The following is a 20813-nucleotide window of genomic DNA, read 5'->3' as shown; positions in this document are numbered from 1 at the left end:
TTAGAGAGCTCGGTTTCCGTTTTCTGTGTTTCTATGGGCCGAACGCCCAGGCGGGTCAGTGAGTTTCTGTGTGTGGAATGACGAATTCCTCTCGCCTGAGTTCTAAAATGATAACTTAGCTCGCTGCTGCAGCTGCGAACGCCTGGCGCCAAGTGGCCCCGCGCGGGGGTGGCGGGAGGAACAGCGCAGGCAGAGGCCAGGGGGAACTTCGCGAGTGGCCCCTTTAAGAGCTTCACTGACTCAGCTCAGCTCCCCCTCAGGTCGCGTTTTTTATGAATGAAAAACGTCCTCACATTCATTATATAAACAAGCCGGTGCTGATTGGTCAATGGCGCTTAGAGCATAAATTATGTAAAACAGACCTCTGAGGGCGTTGAGAGAGGCCGACCGTTAGCCAATGGGCGCCACAGTTGGTGGGGCGGCCCAGCTGGATTTGTCTGAAGACAGGGTAAACAAGAGGTGATGGGCAGCCGGGGGGAAGACCGGAGACCAATGAGGATGCGCCTGCTCTGGGCTGAGGGCCAATGGCAGCGGGCGGAGCCAGCGGGGGCCGGGCCAGTGCTGCAGCGGGTTGCAGGGCGGCGCAGAGTCCGGAGGCCGGCGCGCGGAGCGGTCCGTATCCCCGATCTCTGCGGCCCAGCCCGCCACCGAGGCGCGCAGGCGGGCGCGCGGAGTGGCCGCTCAGGTGCGGGCTGGTTCTGAGTCTTCAGTCGGACGTTCCTGGGGTGACTCCCGGAGCTAGCTACCCCCTCCCCCCGAGGCCCGGTTCGGTTCGGTCCCTGGGAGGCATCGGGCGGGGGTGGCTAGCGGTTCCGGAGCGAGCGGAGAGCGGGTTTCCGTACGTCGCGGAGGAGGCACCCGGGATGCTGGAGCGGGTGCAGGGAGCGGGGTGCGGGGCGCAGGCTGCGGGAGCGGGATGCAAGAACGGGGTGCGGGGCGCGGAGTTGTGGGCCCCCGAGGGCCCTTGGAGGCTCGCGAGAAGAAACGCTCCGCGACTCTTAGGTGGGAGGGGGGCGGGCATCAGTTTCAGGGGTGCTGTTCCAGAACCCCGAGAGTTAAATGACATCGACATGTGCAACCTGCGGGTGCAGGATCTGCCCGAACTTCTGCGGGCCGGGCAAGTTGCAGGCTGGGCAGCGTGCCTCCAGCCCCCACTCTGTCCTTTGAGGTCTAAGGGTGCCGGGGTCCGCCTGAGCTGCGGCCTGGAGGGGAGAGAACCAGTGCCGAGCCGGCCGAGAATGATGCTGGGGCCTCGTGCAGGATTCGGGGTCTGGCTTGCATGGGGTGGTGGTGGTGAGTAGGGGGCGATGAAGGAAGGCGTGTGGGGTCGGGAGTAAATTAGAGGCTGCTGGAATTGCCCAGCGCCGCATTTCATTTTCTGAATGTGGGTGACTTTATGAATGAAGCAGGTTTCTTTCGTGGTCTCGGAGCTCCCTGAGGCTTTTTTTCTTTCCTCCGGGTTTTTGTGAATGAACCATTGAGTTTTTTTTTTTTTTTTTTTTTTCCCTAAAACGCTGGGGTGAGGGGCCTGCGTCGGAGGCTAGGCGTGCGTTGGGAGTGGGGGCGGGGGCGCAGCTGAAGGAGTTTTCATGAATGGGAAGGCTGGGAATTGGGTGGAAGTGTGTCTTGTTTTGTGAATGGGGCCCGGCGCGAGGGATCCAGTTACAGCCTCTACCTGCGGCGGCGGCCGCGGCTCGTTCTCCCATTCATAAAATCAGGCCCGCTGCGCGCCACGGGGAGGGGCCTCGATCCGGTCGCTGCTCCGAGTTAAAGTTTTCCTGGGGGCACCCAGATTTTTTTTGGGGGGGGGAGAGCGACGACGACGACACAAAGGAAGTGGTTTAAAACTCCAGGATGAATTGGAGCCTTCCCTACAGGCTTTTAAAAGATACTTTGAACACAGTGTTTCCAGCTCTTGAACTCTGAGGGCTGCTTAGAAGATCCTCCTTGCTGCTTTTGGATTCTCTTAGAGCAGTTTCTTTTAGCAGTTTTTTCAAAAGATATTTTTGTGCATCATGAGATTCTAAAAATATTTTACCCTCCGGTTTTCTACACGCTCTCCTCTTACCCACAACAGACATTTAGGAATTTCTGAAGCCACAATTTAATCAGACAGATTTTTAAATACAACACAGAATTGTTTCATACTTCTAGACTAAGGTTTTTCAGATTTGGGTACTGGTTGGTGATATTCGGGAGAGAGGAAGACAGAGAGGCCTCGCTCTGGTCGATGTGCACTGTGTGGAAGGCAAAGCTGGCAGGGTTTTTTTTTTTTTTTTAGGAAGTTGTGAACTCTCTTCCTTTGACTTTGAAAATATCTGATTACTTGGGCCAAGAGCTGGCTGCGAAGGGTTTTCTTGTATCCTGCTCGCTTATGAAAATTTGATATGGTGTTCACAGCATGAAAAACAAGTCAGATGGAAAGAGCTACTGTGAAAAAAGTTCCCTGGTTTGTGTACAAGTTAAAAGGAATTGCCATTTAGGCCTTTCTATTATTTAGAACTGGGGTAAATAAATTATCACCACCCCCCTCCAGTTTTGACCTGAGTTTTTTGTTGGAAAATAGTGTTTAGGAAGGCAACACCTTGTAAACGTGCTGATTAGCCCCTTCCACATTAGAAATGTGTCTTCCTTCTTTTGTTGTCCTCTGCCAAGCCCAGGTCTTACCAGTGTTAGACTGTTTTTGTTGGGAAATTTAACTTCACTATTCAGAAAAGTGCATTTTCTTTCTGTGGATCTTTTTGCTTTGGAAGGCCTTTTTTTTGGGGGGGGTGTTTTGGTAGAATGCTTAAATAAGTGAAGTAGAATTGAATTTCATTTATCTTTTACTTTGGTAGATGTTTTATTCCTTTGGAAGTTGAATAGATAATCTTTGTGTGTTGCCATGGAGATATTTATGTCATTTCAGGTATACACACCTGTTTGGACAGAAGGCTTATGTTTTAAATAAAGAATTGTGTGTGAAGAAAGTATACTTTTGATCAACTTGTTCCTGGAATTGTACCTAGTGTTCTAACCATAGACCTATAAATAGACCTACAGAATACTTTGAGAAACACATATATCTTAGTTTCTTAACTGCCAATAATTTGGAACACTTACATCCAGTTCTCTTCTTGTTTCTGTACTATCAAAAACTTAATTATCTTAAAAAAGCAAAACAAAACCTGTAACAGATATGTCCTGGAAGGTCATTTTACAATGAAAATAACTTGAGGGGTTTTATTGGTTGGTTGATTTTTTTGGTTTATGTGGTAGACAGGCAGGCAATAATATATTAATTTTTTAGTTACTATTGGGAACTGAACCTAGGGCTTTGTGCATGCTGCTGGTTAAGTATTCTACCAGTGGACAACATCCCCATAATGATCAAGTAAATGGATTTGGCCCTGAATGCCTAGTAAGCTTTGAAAACTTATCCTGAAAGTTTCCACCTTGAGTAGGCTTTAAGGTTCTGTGGGGGTGGGGGATGACACAGGCATGAAGAGAAGAATAGGCTCTACCCCCTCCTCACTTTAAATCTCTTAATTTCATGTTACAGGAGGATCTCTATACACCCCCAGAAACTACTCAATGCTGAAGCCTTTCCACGTGGTATCAGACACTTTGGAAGCACCATGGATGGGTTTTGTGATCAGCAAGTCCCTTTTATGGTCCCAGGGGTGAGTTGGTACCTGTGTTTTGTCCTGGAGAAGTGGGTGGACCCCCTCCTTCCTGGAGAAGTGGACCTCTTTTCCTGCATTTGAACCTTCATTTGTTGGCCCCTTTCAGAAATCTCGGTCAGAGGAATGCCGAGGTCGGCCTGTGATTGACAGAAAGAGGAAGTTTTTGGACACGGATCTGGCTCACGATTCTGAAGGTAGTGGTTCTTTGCCTGCTTGCCATGGCTTCCTAGGATCACCAGTATGCAGCCTGCTGAGCATCCTTCTCTTTAGCACAAGAAGTATCCTCATGCTGAGTTTTTTTGTTTTGTTTTGTTTTTTAATTGCAGAGTTGTTTCAGGATCTTAGTCAACTTCAAGAGGCGTGGTTAGCTGAAGGCAAGTTTCTTAACTGTGCTGTTCTCCCTGTAAAGCATTCTCTTGTGCCTTTCAGTAAAACCCAAAGATCTAAAACAGGAATCTCTTTTCCAGCTCAAGTTCCTGATGATGAACAATTTGTCCCAGATTTCCAGTCTGATAACTGTAAGTACCTTTCTGTTGCTGACACATTTGTTCTGAAATTGTTTGGTCTTTTTAGTGATAGCCAGAGGATTTTGGACATTGGTATGCATGTGTTTTAATAATTTCTGGCTCTGTTGAAGCAAGGTTTACTCAACAATTTCAATAAAACGTTTTACCTTAAAAGCTTGAACTCCAGAATTTTAAGTTAGTTTATCATCTGTGATCTAGTATCAGTCGTCTTCTTTTTTATTTTTATTTGCTTTATCTGGGTTGGGGGGAAGGTGTGTGTGTGTAACATGTGTTGTATTTGCAGAGACCAGAGGAGAGTGTCCAATTCTCAGGAACTAGAGTTCCAGGTGGTCATGAGTGGCCTTTTGTGGGTGCAGGGAACCAAACTCAGGTCCTCTAAAAGAGTAGCAAATGCTCTCAACCACTGAGCCATCTCTGCAGCCCCAAGTCCTTTTGTGGGTTTACTTTATCAATGTAGTCTTTTTAGTCCTTTTGTGGGTTTACTTTATCAATGTAGTCTTTGGGATGGGGATGTAGCTCAGTGTACTTGCCTTGCATGTACAGGGTTCCAAGTTCAGTTGCTAACATTGCAAAAAAGTTATCCTTAAGGCAAATCCTTAAGTGATGAGTCTGATCTTTTTCTTCCTTTGAAAGGTAATGCATATACTTAATGGAAAATTCCTGTTGATTGTGGTTCAACCCATCGTGTCCTTTTTGTTTTTCCTGAGCAATTGAAGGGTGGTCACAGAAAGAGTTGATGCGTTCTTAATTTGTCATGTGGGTGTTATGACATCACTATTGAGTAAAGCCTTTTTCTTAATTGTTCCTTAAAATGCTAAATGCAGAGAGAAGTTCCACCATGGCTGCTGGTGCTGGCAGGGCGTAGTTAGCTTTGCCCTGTCCTCAACACATTTGGGGGCTTTATGGTCTAGGCTGAGCCTCCAAGGACAAAGCTGGCTGATGAAATTGGAGCAGCACAGGGCTGCTCTCAGAGCATTAGTCACTGGCGAACGAGCAGGTTTAAGAGCGGGCTGGAGAACACCGCCTCTCTTGAGAGTTGCATCATAGAGAAATTCATGTCTCTTAGTCATAGTTTATAATAGCAAGCACCTGAGCCAGCCTGGGGTTTGATTTCTCATTTTGCACCAACAGATTCTTCTCAGCTTTATTTTATCTCTGGGGTGTATGTGTGCATGTGTGTGTAAAAATGCCACCGGGAGAGAGAGAGTATCTGGGTCTCTAAAAGAGCAGAGTGTTCTAAATCTATTAGATAAAAGAACAGAGGTACCAGCTAAGCATTCTGTAATGATAGGCCTCGTGTTCAAGGCAGAATGCCATGAAACTTGAAAAGGGAATAGGCTGCAGCCCACAGATGAATGGCTACCTTAGCTTTGTCACAGCTTGCCATGGAGAGTCTCTATACAAAAGGAAATGCTTATTATTGCCCTTTGATTGCTTTCAAGTGATTGGGAGCTTGCCATTGAAAGGCTAAATAGAGATAACCCGTGGGGGCGGTGGGGGGAGGGTGTTTCCAAGATGAGAGACAGAATCTCCTCAAACTTATTTCTTGACAGTTTGGCCCTGCCTTTCCAGTTCTTTCCCAGAGCAGGGTGAGCTGCAGTCTGCCTGGGAGGTAGCTTTCATGGCAGAGGTTCTTTAAGATGCTTTTATTATGGTTTCTCTGTAACCCAAAAGAGTTAAAAGGGAGATGAGACAGCTGAACTGGGATTAATTGCACACATTGCCTGTTTGGGGAGGGGGTTGTCAGCAAGCAGGGTTTCTGTCTGCAGAGATTTTTATCTGTAGGAGTAGGCTCCAGCAAAGAAATCAATAAATGTGTCTTGGTGCTCTAGAAATAAGTTCTGCTTGGCAGATAGAAATGTGCTAGCTTCTTAATTAAAATAGCCCAATGGAAGTGCAGGTGCTTTCGGGGCTGTGGGGCTGTTCTTGCCCACCAAATATGATGGGGATGGGGGGGTGGCGTTGATTAGTTTTGTCTGTTTGTTTTTTGTCACGGCTGCTTAAGATTGAGCTTGTCTTTATTTTAAGGATGAAATAGGCGGTCCAGTAGCCTAAAAAAGCCGTGGGACATTAAGAATGCTGTGACTCTTCCTGAGGTAGAGCTTGGAGAAGGGTGGAGTCTAATAGACTAACCTTCCCTGAGTGTTGAGGCAAGAGCCCCAGTGTGGCTTGGGGAACCTGGAACCCTTCATTCATGTTGCTGTGTATGACTACAGTTCAGGTTCAGACTGGCAAAGGGGGTGGGGACTGGTTGAGCCCATCTGCCCTTGGACTGCATACCTTGCTTCCCCATGAGTACTTTCCATAGCCTTGTGTAAAAGACCAATTCACCCACCTGTCTTGGAAAAGTCACACAGAAAATGTGTTTGTTGTTGTTTCTTGTTTTAAAAACAATATAGGCTCAATTTCTAAAAGATTATGTGTTTCATATTTGGGTACCTTGTCTGTAAATCTGATATAAAGAAAAGAACCCATTGTAAGTTTAACAGAAATGCCCAGCTTACTTATAGTGATGCAGATTTTGTCTCTGTCTTGCGCACACATAAGAGGGTCATGGCTTTCCTCCGGTGATTAGAAGATATAGAATTGGTTCTCTCTTTTCACTCTGTGTGTGCGTCATCAGGCTTGGTGACAAGCACCTTTATCCTCTGAGCCATCTTGCTAGCTCCTTGTTGGAAATTTTAAAAATTAAAATAAAGAGAACAGAAGGTGCATCCTCTGGAGCAGTGTTCTCAACCTTCCTAACACTGTAACTCTTTAATACAGCTCCTCATGTGTGGGACCCCAACCATAAGATTATTTTCATTGCTATTTCATGACTATAGTTTTGGTACTGTTATGAATCATAATGTAAATATCTGGTATGCAGGACATCTGATTTGCAACCCCCCGGGGTTGAGATCCACAGGTTAAGAACTACTCTAGTGCCTAGGAGCTCTGCTGGTGTGCCCCCACCCCCAGTAATCCCTTGGTGTTGAGAAGTGACTCCAAGATCCAAGATTGTTTGAGCTGGAAATCCCTTGTAGAGATAGTCTGAGAAAACCAACATGTAGTTTGGGTGTAAATAGGAAGAATTTGGTGAAATAAGCAGTTTTTAATGCGTAAGGAAAGCTGCCATCCTGTTACCAGCCCACTCGGGTGGATCAGGACTTGTTTAAGGTCCAGGAGGTGACTTACAGGAAAGTGAGAGAGGTGACTGGCAATCCTGTCCACACCTTAGAAAAGGCTGAGGAACAGATTAGGGCATAGAGAGCTCCCATTTAGGACTTGGAAGACATGTAAAACAGAAACATTGTAAAAACTGACACAGACCCTTAAAGATGCATTGCTATAGAGAAAGTTAAAACTACATGTGGTGTGTGTGTTAATAAGTGAGAATGTCACAGACCACATATTGCAACAAACCATGGGCTCTAGGGTCTCTGTAGGTCTCTCCATCCTTTCCTACATCCATAAAGTTAAGCCAAAGCCACAGGTATGATTGGACCTGGAGGACTTGGGGACTGTGACCTGGGGATAAGAAGCTACTAAATTAGTTTCTCTAATCTGACTTCCTGGGTACCGATGAGTGTTTCTAAATGCAGGTTTCAATTCTGCTCTTTTTAAACTTGTGTCAGTGGTGACATTGTGAATGCATCCAGCATCTTGAGTAACTGGACTAGTTTATGCTGAGAGGGAATGACATATCTCACTATAGTGCTGTTCCATGTACAGTTTACAAAACTGTCTTAGAATCTGAATGGCCCCATTTCCCCCTTGAGTTAAATCTGTGTTTAAAAAGGGGGGGTGTGTGTGACTTCAGGAAGTATGAGTAATTTCACAAGGACCAGCTAATTAACTGTTAAAATCAGCTTTTGTAAGGTCAGTGCAGTAGGTGGCTAAGACACAGGGTTAATGGTTGTTTAGCCCTGGAGCCGCCAACAGCCAGATACATTGGTGACACTGGAACCCTTCTGAGGACAACATAGTTCTAGCCATGGGTTGTGGGGAGGGGCCGCGGTAGCAGCCCTTACTCTGCAGAATGAGACCACTTGTAGTAAAAGGGTACTGGCTTTGCGGTTGTTGGGGGATAAGCATGAAAATGTAGGTAACTTAGGAAGAGGTTGATTGGCTGAGTCAAGACGGGCATGTGTGTGTGTGTGTGTGCGTGCACGTTTTTCAGGGGTTGCTAGAACTGACAGAAGGGAAAGAGAAGAAAGGTGTGAGGAGAAACATGGAGTGGAGATAATTTGGTATCAGACTTTGTAAGTGGCTTTGAGAGGCCTTGGTAGCCAGTCCTCTACCTTGTGGCAGAAGGGCCCTCAGTGATTTAGTGGTTGCTCCTGATTCCATAGTGCTGACATCCTGAGAACTGCTAGTGACCCAATACTATTGCTCTACACAAGCGCCATAGGGTCATTAGGCCTATTAAAAAATGGTGGTGGTTCTCTAATTCTCCAGTAAAGCCTGGAAGCCTCTTCAGTCCAGCATTTAGTGAAGAAGCCTTGAGAAGGGGAATTAATCTGTCTGCCAGGCAGATCACTCATAGGTGCCAGATGTAACAAAATCCTGGCATGGGTCAAGAACTCACCATTAGGTCCCTGTTCTCCAGCATCCTTTGGTTTTATGAGATGAAGGTACCGGAACAGGAAAGCCGAGAGTCCATGCTCTCTGCTGTCCCTTCTAGTTTTGTAGTATCATGATTGTGTTACCAGCCCCAGAAAAGAATATTCCTAGGGGTGAGGTAGGTTTGGGTGTGTGAGAGACAGTCAGCTGCTGCTCTGGAGTTTGACGGTGAGAAAGCAGCCTCACTGACTTCCCCATCTTAGGCATACTCTGCCCTTGAGCAGCTTGGGCCCCATCTGTGCCCTGGCACTCATTGCTTCTCCATTTGGAATCCAGGGAGCTTGGAGTCTCGTCATGTTGCGGCTCCCAGCTTTTGGATGGGTGCCAGGTGTGCTGATGCCATTACCGTATTAGGTTGGTTTTTAAAAAATTCATTTTGTGAACTCATCAGGCTGCTTTAACAGAGGCTTTGGTCATCACCATTGTCCCTTCTCTGGACTTCTTTTAAAAGAGTGGTCCCTGCTGTGGGCATGGCACATGAGTGTGAGTGGGCATAAATCATTCTTAAGTGCATTTGGGGGTCTAGCACATAAGGTGACAGTGCATTGGTGTTGAGGCCTTACTGGGGATGAGCCCCACCCACAAAACAGCTGAGGCTCCTTCTGTAAGAGAATGGGGGAATTAGAGAATAACTCCAGAGGGTAGAGGATTTTTACAGCAGGCTAAGTTCTGGGCCAGGAGTCCCAGCCACCTCTCCCAAAACAGGTAAGGTCTCCAAGAAATGGGGACAGGCAGTGAGGAGCAGTAAGCGTAAGACATTTGAAAATCAGTCTGGTATGAAGAAAATGGCCCTACAAGCTCAAAGTGACTTCATTCGATTTTGCCGAAGAAGTATACTTTTCCTTGAAATCAAGTTTGGTTGACAGACTTGCTCCCTCCATTCACCCTCAGGGTAATTACTGAGTGTTTAGAGGAAAAAAACAAAAACAAAAAACTTAAGACACCAAACCAGTTTTTAGCCTTGTACCCTCTGAAGTCTTGAGAGATTTTATCCTCCCACTCCAGATCTGGGCAATCTTCCTCTTTGCTGCCCGGACATCCAGGAGGATGTGCTAAACCCTTCGGGCCACTCAGAAGCCAAGACATTGTTGAAATTCCTAATGTCTCCCAAGTCCCTCTGCCCCGGGGACGAAGCAATGGGGCTCCCCGAGTTGGCTAACAGGGGTAAATAGGGGAAATGAAGTCTAGCAGGGCAAGCTTTCAGAGACAGAGTTGGCCCTTGATATAAATCAGGGCAGTAGAAAGCTACATTCTCCCCGGGAATCTACAGCGATTGTAAATGGACTGACTGGAGTAGTCCTGCTATTCCTTTACCCATTTGCCAGAGGGCACTTCTAACTAGCATCTTCTCACTCAGCCTTGTAGATTTCACCAATAATCCTAGCCATTTGGGTCCTAGGGAGGGTGCAGACCCAGCCAGCGCCCCCTGCTGCGTCTGAATTTCTTACATAAACACAGCACACTGGGCGAGCAAGCATCTCTGTGGCAACCGCTGAGCCCCGGGCACTAGTAGTATGTCTGTCCCAGCTAGCTGAGCTTCAGACTCCCCCTCTTGTCTGAATGGAGCATTCCAAATTGGTTGTGAATGGAGGGCGGGGCCCACTGGCAGACTTTTTCAATGAATAACCAGACCCCATTGTGCAGCCTGTGGAAAAACAACCAACTCCAACAACGCTGTGACTGTTAGAAATATGCGTGTGATTGGCAGCTTGGAGAGCCTCCAGAATTAGTTTCCTTTGGACTGCTAACTGCTCCCTGCTCTCCAAGCCTGAGCTTAATGGGGTATGAGTTTTCTTTTAAGGGCTGTCTTTTAACTCTCTCGCTACCAGGCCAGTGACCCTGAGTCCTCGCTCCTTGCTTTGCCTGCCATTTTCTAGTGTAGCAGCCCCAGAGCGACTTGATCTGAGGGTGTCAGCCTTTTATTTCCTCTGGGGCTATGGTGTTACTTCTCCCCAGAAGGTGGCTGCCCCTCTTCCAGCCTCTTTGCTCTTTATCCCAGCTTTGGAGGATAGGCGTTTGCAAGGCTAAGACAGATACTTCTTTCTTTTAAGCTTTCATAAGCACCAGTAAAACCCCTTAGCCTCTCTTTTGTTTCATTTTCATCTATATTCAAAAACTTACTTTAAAAGTTGTTTCCCAAACTTCCGTGCTTTGCTACAGGCTACCCTCACTGTGACTTCACTGCTTCCAAACACCAATGAAAGGGTTGGCCTCTCCAATTAAATACCCAGGGAGTACCAAAAAGAACTCTGCCTGGGAGCCCCCTCATGCAGGAAGTAATCTGCTTTAGGGGTACCCAGCTCAATAGTATATATACCCTTAAATATCCTCTAGCATCTTGGTTAACAGCCAGCTCCTAGAACATTCCCAAAGAGCAAGCTAGGCTAGGTCAGCATTGTAGGACACACACTCAGAGGGCAAAACTTAACTAGTAATGGTGGGTGTGGTTTCCGCAGGGTTTTAAAATGCTCTTCTGAGTGTTTGCTTTTGTCCTCACAACCAAAATAAAGTTGTTTATGTTTTGTCATAAGGGCTTTTTATCCCAAGTATTTCCCTGGCAGTTGACCTTGTAAGGGTCCCCCTCTTGCAACCTCTCTTTCCCTAGGAGAATAGACCTGGGTAGATTGTCCTTTGCAAGAGTTGAAACCTGTCAGGAGGTGACATTAGGTATCTGTTGTCAGGAGGTTGCTGATGTCCCCCTCCCCAAGGCTGATGGCATAAACATTTCAACTGCAGGCCTGGAAATACTTTGCAGTGGTCTGAAGAACAATTCCCAAGGGTCACATTTGTATACCAAAGACGGGTAGGTGTGTCCTGCCAGCTAGCTCCCAAATAATGACACAGGCTTATAATGAACGCTCAGCCTATAGCTTAGACTTGTTCCTAACTAGCTCTTACAACTTAAATTAGCTCATTTATATTAATCTACATTCTATCACATGACCTTACTTCTTTTCCATCTTGTACCCCTTCTTTGCCCTGTGGCTGGCAGCTCCACCTTTCTTCTTCCAGGAGTCCTCTTTTGCTCCGGAAGTCCCACCTAACCACTTCCTGCCTAGCTATTGACCATTCCGCTCTTTATTAAACCAATCAGAAGATGCCTTGGCAAAGACACATCTTCACAGTGTAAACAAACATTCCACAACATGAGTGTTTCTTGTACACAGTCATCCACAGTGAAGGCCAGATTCTGGAGCCTTCCCAAATTTCCTAATCTGAATCTTAATGGAAAACAGTTGAATGAAGATAATCACCCCTGTTAATCAGTACCCTGACCTCTTCGGATTGTCCTCAGGTCCTGTGTCACCCCTTTCTTTCCTCAGCAGCCGCAGAATTTTATTTTTTCAGTGATGTTGATAAAGCAGCATGTGGGATTTTAACCTGTCCTTTATTTTTATGAATATTAAACTCAGTCCCTGCTTGCCATTCTCCATTCCTGTTCACATTGAGAATGTCCTTTAGTTTCCTAGTGCTTCCAACAGTGGAGATGTCCTATAATGTTTCTTGATAGGCTCTTCATGGCTCAGTAGTACCAGGTCATGTACTTAGCACATAAGCAGGGTATCTGACTCATTCTGTCCCTACCCCACCTCCCAATGCTGGCCTCCCAACAGTAGGAAGTAATGCTACAAAGAGTTAAAAGCCTTTGTTTCACTGTTCCAATGATGGCTACTTCTTACTCCCTGTTAACTCTTTTGGATGCATGTAGTAAAGTTGGTGGTCTAGATTGAGCAGCTGATTTTCTGCCTCCAAGAAAATCTGCATGTGCTGGAAGGCGGGCCTGGCATAGGTGCCCAATGCCCTTGTCTCTAGGAAGTCAAGTGACAGAAAGGAATGGCTCCTAAAGTTCGGGTTTTCTTTGATCAGACTTCAAAGGTGAATTTTAAATACAAAGTTGAAGACTAAGAGTTTGCACAGGTCTTAATGCAATCCAAGTATTTTTAACATTTTGTTTTCTTGTTGTTGGTTTATTGAGATAGGGTCTCTTTACATAGTCTGTTTTTAATATTTCTAACATTTACTTCATGTCAGTTTAGATGAGAAGTATGTAAACTGAGAGAAAATTATTGAGACAGTAAAGCTTAAGGTTCAAGATAAAGGTTCAGTTTGAACCTCTCTCCAATCCCCTCCCCTATGCTGTATTCCTGTTTACCCTGCTGGTCGGAGTAGCCATGCTGCTGTCTCCACTCGGCCACACTGCAGCCTGGAGCGCAGACACTCTTTAGGACTCTTGTTCTGTCGTATCTCATACTGACTGGTAGAGGGTGAGTATTAATGTTCTGGACAAAGTCTCTGAGAAAAGTAGTAAAATAGTCTACAGGACATTCAGATCCTCCTGTGTGATCAAACTAATCAGTCACATTGTTACTCTACAAACACTCTAGCTGGGTGGCTGGGCTGTGTTTTAGGTCCGGAAGCTTGCCTTGGCTTCCCTTGCTAGAGTAGGCTCTGTCCAAGAGGACAAGCCCTTTCCTTGACCATTAAAGAGTGCTTTGGTATTTTTGTGTGTTTGTCTTGTTTTAGTTTAGTTTGGTTTTTTTTTTTTTTGGCCTATATGTTCTAGTAGATAATTCTCAGGAAAACGTACTCTGCATAAAGTATTTCTTAAGGATTTTTATTTTTTAGGTGTGTGTGTGTGTGGTTGTGTGGTTGTGTGTGTGTGTACATAGAGGCCAAAAGAAGGCATGGGATCTTCTAGAGCTAAAGGGATGGGAGGCTGTGAACTGCCTGACTTAGGTGCTGGGAACCACGTTTAGATTATTTGGAAGAGCAGCAAGTGTCAACTTCAGCCTTCTCTCCAGCCCCCAGAGTAAGAGGCCCATAGCATGATGCCTACCTCAGCCTAGGTCTCTGTTCTGCCTCTTTTCCTCCCTTCAATTCTGACTTTCAGCTTTGAGTTTGAGGTCTCTGGGCTGGACCCAAGCATCAGTCCTGCATTGTTGACATACATAAACACATCCTTTGTCAAAAAAGGAGCCGACCACACATATCCAAGCTGTTGAAGTGTGGTGATAAAGGAATCTGAAATTAGTTTACCTGGGTCAAAAAAAAAAAAAAGTGCTATCATTGGCTTTGGCTATTGTGGTCCTTATTATACAGTTTACTTCCTTATTTGATGACAGTTTTTCTGTTGGTAATTATAAATGATACAATTTGATATCAAGAGCTAGAAGCAGCTGTTCGGTGTTAGACTGCTAGGTAATAGCTCATGGTCTGTGAGTCAAGTGGTGCCTGATTTGCTACCTATGCCCATGGTGGATTCCTTTCACTTCTGGAACCAACTTTGGGGAGAAGAAGAGAATGAATCTTTCCATTTTAGCTGTGTTTTCTTTGAAAACTGTTGTCATTGTTAGTGCTGATCGAGTCAAAGAAAGGACAAAGCTAGTGTTCCCAGAACCATGGCAACCTCTGATAGATGGCCACAGACAAGACTGGCCAGTTTTTCTACCTTTGCCTCTGTACCTATTGAACTCAGAATCTCACGTGTGCCAGACAAGTCCTGTATCACTGAGCTATAGCTTAGCCCCTAATCCAAGATTATTTTTCTCAAATGGAGTCTCCAGGCTGGTCTAGAAGTAATAAGGTCTCAACCCCCTTTGTAGTAGGACCACAGGTCCATGCCACCATACCCATCCTTTTGAAGAGCTCTGAAATAAGCCAGTCTGTGTGTCTGTACACACAGCCCAGTAACTCCAATTATTCCCCAGAGTCCTCTCATTCCTTGTAGGCAACTTCTGGTCTCATGCAGCAGATGAAGTAGAGAGCATTAAGGTCCATTGTTGCTCTTCCAAGCCAGCTTTAACCCCCACCCCCTCTGTGTTCTTCAGAACATGGAGTCAATGTCCTTGGCCACATTTCTTGCTTTGTAGATGGGGAAGCCTTCCACTCTCCCTGGAGCCACAAGTTTCCCTGGACAGCCGCATTGTCCCCTCTGATGGGTTGTACATCACACAGTGGTCTCCTAAGTTGTCTTTTCAGGGCAGCATTTAATTTTTTACCTTTTGGGTTTGATGATTTAATTACGGGATGTCAAGTGCTCCAGTCAGTTACTAGATGCTGCATCATTGAGCTGAACCTACCAGAAACAACCTCTAAGCTGCCTCTCCTCCCCTATTTATATGTAGTTAAGAGCTAAAATAAACATAGTTCCTGGAATGTACCAGCACCCATCTAAAGCTCCTTGTCATGTCCAATGTCCCTGCCCAAAAAGAAATTGAAATTGCTTTGAGTGTGAAGCCCCCAATTTCATCTCAACCCTGCTTTGACTTGTGAGTTAAATGGAATTCTAACCCAGAACCCCCAAGGTCAGCATCACCCTTGAGCTAAGGCGCCTTCAAAACTAGACTGACTTCTCCGTTGAATCTGTCTATTGCCTCTTGTAATTGTCCATATTTCTGGGAGCAGTAAGACCATAAAATAGTATAACATGACTAGAAATGCTGTCCCTAGCCCATGTGCACTCTTGTCTTCAAAGTTTTACTCCATACCCATCCAGCATGTCCCCAGAGATCCAGCATGTCCCCAGAGGAAACATGCTTTCCCTGTAAGCCCAACACATGCAAGTTACAGCTTAGAACCGCTGTGTTGGTCTGTGGAGTTCACAACCTAAGTCTAAGCTTATCAGAGATAAAGACATTAAGAGGAAGGTTTACACAGCATGATCTTACCCTATCTGTGGTATTGGTTGACTGCCAAGCAGAGTGGAGGAAGGACTGTGAGCTGTTAATTCCTGTGCCTTGGGAGAGAGACCCTACCCCAGGCAGCTTCGTAGAGCTGGCTCAGAATTTCTGAGCTCAGTTCTTAGAGCAGCTCAATTTTCCTCATCTTCAAAGTTCAGACTCTTGCACTTAGAGACTGTGGGTGTCCATTTTCAGGTCTCTTAGACAGTCTTCCACTGTCCTGACAACTTGTGTGACCCTACTATCCCACTAAGATCAATGTAACCTTCTACCCCTCCCCCCCCATCTCCACAGACTCATTCAAGGTGCCTAGCATTTTTAGATAGCTCACCAACAAGATTCCTGGGCTTACACCCCAAAAATGCTGCCCCCAAAGGCCCTGGTTCTTAAATTTCCAAAAACGTGCTACAATGCCATATGTTCTTTTGGAAAGAGTCCATACTCTTCCATCACTCAGTTCCTGCTGTAGCAAGATCCGGCTCTGATGTCTTTGGTTATTTCCCTCTGGTTGATCCCAGCTAGTTTTTTGTTTTCCCCCCAAAACCTTGACCTTCAGTCTTCAAGTGGGTCCTGTTCCTGCATCACTCTGGCCCTGTTTGTTGCCTTCCCCCCATCGTGCATGTCATGGTTTTACATTCAAAGCCTTTCTTACTGTTTTCTTTAAGTTAAATTTTCTTCTCTCATTACATCCTGACAGCAGCCTCCTCTCTTCCCAGTCTCTCCCCTCACTTCCTCCCTCCCCCAGATTCAGCTCTCCTCTGTCAAAGCCTTTCTTAAGCTGATTATATTACCTGGTTTCTAGGTCTGAATCCTGACATTTTTGTTGCCTCTTTGAGCACTAATTGCTGGAGCTGTTTTTGCTGACTGTAACAGAGAGACCTGACTCCAGAAGCCCTTTGTTCCAGGAACCAGCTTTATTGGATCCTGCTTTGGCTGCTACGTTATTTATTGTTAGAGGTCGGTGCTGGCCATATGACAAGGCCTTCTGTGACTGTTCATTGGTGAATTCTGCTTCCTCATGGTGGATCCTACATCATGATATCCTGAACCCTAGCACCAAGGCTACAGTCCTGTGGTCCTCAATGAAGCGACATTCAAGACAACCCATCTGCCGTGGTGGCAGACCATTGTAATGTCAGCACTGAAGGGGCAGATCCAGGAAGATCACAGACAATTTGAGGCCAGCCTTGTCTATATAAAGAATTACAGGCCAACCAAGACTTCATAGTGAGACTGTTTGGGAAGGAGAGAGGGATGGGGAAGGAGAAAAATACAGAGATTATGAATATGCAGTACTAATCAACACTAACCGTCCCTCAGACCACCACCATGGTTCATCGCCATTCTGAATTCCTGAATAATTCAGCCAATCCTGTAGCAGTCTTTCCCGATGCACATAGACTGCAAATTCTATCTATAGCAGAAGCTGTGCTTTCTTTTTCTTTCCTTTTTTTTTTTTCAAAGATGTATTTATTATGTATATAATGTTTTGTCTGCATGTATGCCGGCAGGTCAGAAGAGGGCACCAGATCTCATTACAGATGGTTGTGAACCATCATATGGTTGCTGGGAATTGAACTCAGGACTTCTGAGAGCAGTCAGTTCCCTTAACCTCTGAGCCATCTCTCCAGCCCAAGCTGTGCTTTCTTGATGGAAGATTTTCCTGGGACAAATGTGTCTTCCGTGTTTTAGTAAGACTACAGGGTTTCTCTGTGTAACAGCCATAGCTGTCCAGGAATTTAACTCTGTAGACCAGGCTGGCCTTTAACTCACAGAGCTCCACCTGCCTCTGTCTTCTGAATGCTGAGATTAAAGACATGCGCCACCATAGTCTGGCTGTACTTTCGTTTTTAAGTACAATTTAGATCTTTGGCTTCAGGTCTTTTTCCAATGTCCCAGCCTGGTGCTTAGGGTGGGCTAACCATAGTTCTCAGACATGCTTAAGCCCCAAGCTCCTCCTCTTTGCTCTTCTCCTGGTCTGGGCCTGTTTGGCCTTTATGAGCAGAAGGGAGGGTAGGGGCTAGGCAGCTAGTTAGGAAGGGACTGAAGAGGAGAGCTTCAAGGAATATATTTCAAATTTTCCAAGTCTTTTTAATTTTCACAGGCTGTTGATGGCTGCTTTGTGCTCCCTTGAGGACTGTGGGCATGAATCTAATGAGCTGTCCAGCTGGTCTGGTGATGCCGAAAGTGTGTGTGTGTGTGTATGTGTATGTATGTATGTGTGTGTGTGTGTGTATATATATATATATATATTCATATTCACATGGAGAGGAAATTCTCTCTGTTCCCTGCCCCCTAAGAATGCTGGTGGTTTGGGTTGGACATATGCTTTAGTTCCTGCTCTATGTGGTTCCATATGTGTATGAGATGACTGATGGGTTTTATTTCAGTCACTTTCTACTCTACAGCAGGGCAGCAGAGAGTAGTGGTGACAGTGGCAGTTTTCATCTTGCCCTCTCTAGGATGGTTTCCTTAATTTTTCTAAGTGGGTCAGAGCCAACAAAATGTTTGAAAAGCAGTCTTAAGCCTTAGGATGCATTCAGCATTTGTTCTTGTGTGATTTTAGATCCCCAAGGTGGTCCTATGCTGCTGGTTTGGTAACAGGCCGAAGACTGGCTTTCTTCATGTGAAAATTCATGGTTTTCTTTTGTGTGCCTCCTTCCATGTGGGTGTGGGTATGCGTGTGCAGGTGCACGTTCCCATGCATACATTGGTGAAACGAGCTCAGCGTGAGCTCTCTTCCTTTATGGCTCGACACCTTATTTATTTATTTTTCTTGAGACAGGGTCTCTCACTGAGGAAGCTGGACCTCATCAGCAGGCTAGAGCTGGGATTACAGGTGCGTACAGCCACGCCTGGCTTCCTAAATGGGTGCTGGGGATCTGAACTCAGGCCCCTCACAGTGGTACAGCAAGCATTTTGTCTAATGAGCCATCTCCCTGTCTCCCTATTCCATGTTCTTTACTTTTGACCCGTTAGGCATCCACAGATAAAAGGTCTGTTCTGTCCCCTTCTTTAAAAATAAAGAAAAGATGATACTGGTTGAAAATAGAAAACACTTGTTTTCTTTTAAAAGCAGATTACTACATTTTTACATTTGGTTTCATTGCATGCTTTTTCTCTGCTCGTGGAATCATTTAGAAGCAGGTTATAAAATCTTGATATTTCACCTCCAAATACTTCAGTGTACATTTCTAAAAATTAGGGAAATTCTTCCCTATAGTCCAAGGAAAGTAATGTGGTCCTGTTCCGAACTCTAGTTGTCCTCAAGGATTTTTCTTACCGTTAATATTGACATTGCTTCTGATTGAGAATTAAGACTCAGCCACCCACTGCATTTGTGTGTATGCTTCATTTGACTACTCAGCCTGTAACAGTCTCCATGATTTGTTTAGTTTTATTTTTGAGTCAGGGTCTCATGTATCGAAGTCTGATTTTCCATATGCCTCCCACATGTATTTTCCTCTATAACACTGAATGTTTTAAAGACAGGGTCTTGCTATGTATCGTAGGCTGGCCTCAAGTTCATAACCCTGCTGTGTGTGACTCCTCAGAGTGCTGTAAGTTGCTGACACATTTTAAGGATATATTTAGAAAGAGTGTGTAGAAGTGAAAATGCTAGCCTCCGCCTTGGAAATCTCCTGTCCCGTTAATCATTTTGCTTGCACTCCTGTTACGGTGTTGAACTTAAAGGAGTGACATCAAATATTGATATCATACTAGAAAGAGCTTGTGCATGCTTGAGGAGAGGTCTTTTGGGAAACTTATTACAGATTTTTAGCACAAAGCTGAGGACATTATTCAGCTTGCTGTGCAAGCATGGGACCTGAGTTCAAATCTCCAGCACCCAAGTGAAAGTCAGGTGTGACTGCGCATGCCTGTAACCCCGGTCCTGAGGGGATGGAGACAGTGGAGTGACTGGGGCTTGTTGGCTGCTAGTCTAGCTCCAGATTTAATGAGTGAGTCTATCTCAAAGGAATAAGGTGGACAATAACAGCAGGACCCCATGGCTGTCCCATGGGTGATGCTGAATATACACATGCATAGATACCACACATAAATAACAAATCAGACAATTTTAAAAATTTAGCATAGCTCATCTAATAACTGATTTCACTATATTAAATGTGAGGGTTTGTGCTTATAGAAGAAATTAGTTATTTTAGATGTGAAGATGGTGTGATCCCCTGTACTTTTTCTGGTTCCTCTGTTGGATCTTGTGCCCCTGAACTGTAATTGATAGTTCCTTGTTTTTATTTTTTTGAGACAGTTTCCAGACATCATCCATTCTGCACATCTGAACGTGCCTTTTACTAGGTTTGGGAATCTTAGATGCCTTCTTTTCCAAATTGTCTCATCTTCCAGTGTGGGGTGTTGCCTGCCATCTCCACCATTCACTGCTGCTGCAGTCAATGCAGAGTGTGTAGAAATGATGGCAACGACGTAGTAGGTGGCACTCAGGACCTCACAGCAGCTTGGAATATCTGCCTAAGATCTGCACAAGATCGAGCCAGTCAGTAATTCTGGCTTGGAAAAGGGAAGGGCTCAGGGGGTTTCACTGCCAGCTGGGAATCTGTTTGCAGTGATGGCTGCAAGGGGGGGAGATACCTTCCTTGGGGGTGTAGCTGCTGATAGGTTGCCAATTCTCACACTGGAAGCACTAATTGGACCCAGTGGATGATTATAAAAACAAAACATGAGGGTGTGAGCGGCACATGTTGGGGGAATCTGAGATAGTGGGAAGGGGGCAGTTAAAGTTGGATATGATCAAAATGCATTGTATTTATGTGTGAAATCGTGTGTGTGTGTGTGTGTGTGTGTGTGTGTGTGTGTGTGTGTGTGTGTGTGTGTGTGTATTCTGGTTTGTTCATTCCTGAAATGGAGAATTTTTTCCTGACCTTTCTGGCAATATAGCTGAGAAACAATCCACCTCCTAACTCTTTGCTGCTCATTAGCTATGTGACCTGTGTCCTCTTTCTGACACTAAGCTCCAGGTTGGTCTCTGAGAAATTTTCTATGTAGATTGATACAGCGTGTCTACCCTTATGCCTTGCTTATTTTGTTCAGCATATTTGTGAGGCTCATCTGTATGAATAAATGTAATTGTAACTTACTTATGCTAACACCTGCACAGTGCTGAGGTTTTGTTTAGTGTTACATTGCACCTGTAGATAAATCTGAAGAGAACTGATGGTTTTACAGTATCCAGCTTTTTTGTCCATGACACATCCTTCCATTCATTGTCTTTAATTTTTGTTAGTGCTTTAAGGGAATCTTATTAGATTGTTTTTAGATAATTGATATTTTTGTTGTTATTATTTAGTTTTCATTGAATT

At 45.2% G+C, this 20813-nt stretch overlaps 1 protein-coding gene across 3 annotated transcripts in view; it reads left to right on the top strand.

Moving 5' to 3' along the window:
* Positions 1-562: 562 nt before the first annotated feature.
* The window catches only part of Etv5 (ETS variant transcription factor 5), a 61213-nt gene continuing 40962 nt past the window's right edge, over positions 563-20813 (top strand). Inside the window, exons 1-5 of one of the 3 annotated variants that reach the window (XM_051191204.1) lie at positions 563-685; positions 3542-3662; positions 3772-3859; positions 3992-4183; positions 18263-18316. In XM_051191204.1, coding sequence (XP_051047161.1) covers positions 3618-3662; positions 3772-3859; positions 3992-4183; positions 18263-18316 — 379 coding nt within the window. In that variant the 5' untranslated portion in view covers positions 563-685; positions 3542-3617. Of the gene's footprint in view, positions 686-716; positions 839-3541; positions 3663-3771; positions 3860-3991; positions 4184-18262; positions 18317-20813 lie in introns of those variants that run through there. The other 2 variants (XM_051191205.1, XM_051191206.1) reach the window with 2 other exon arrangements.

Source organism: Phodopus roborovskii, unplaced genomic scaffold (genome assembly GCF_943737965.1).
Source record: "Phodopus roborovskii unplaced genomic scaffold, PHOROB, whole genome shotgun sequence".
In the NCBI taxonomy this organism is placed as follows: Eukaryota; Metazoa; Chordata; class Mammalia; order Rodentia; family Cricetidae; genus Phodopus; species Phodopus roborovskii.
Note: the sequence above shows the minus strand (reverse complement) of the source record. Positions and strands in the feature narration are given on the sequence as shown.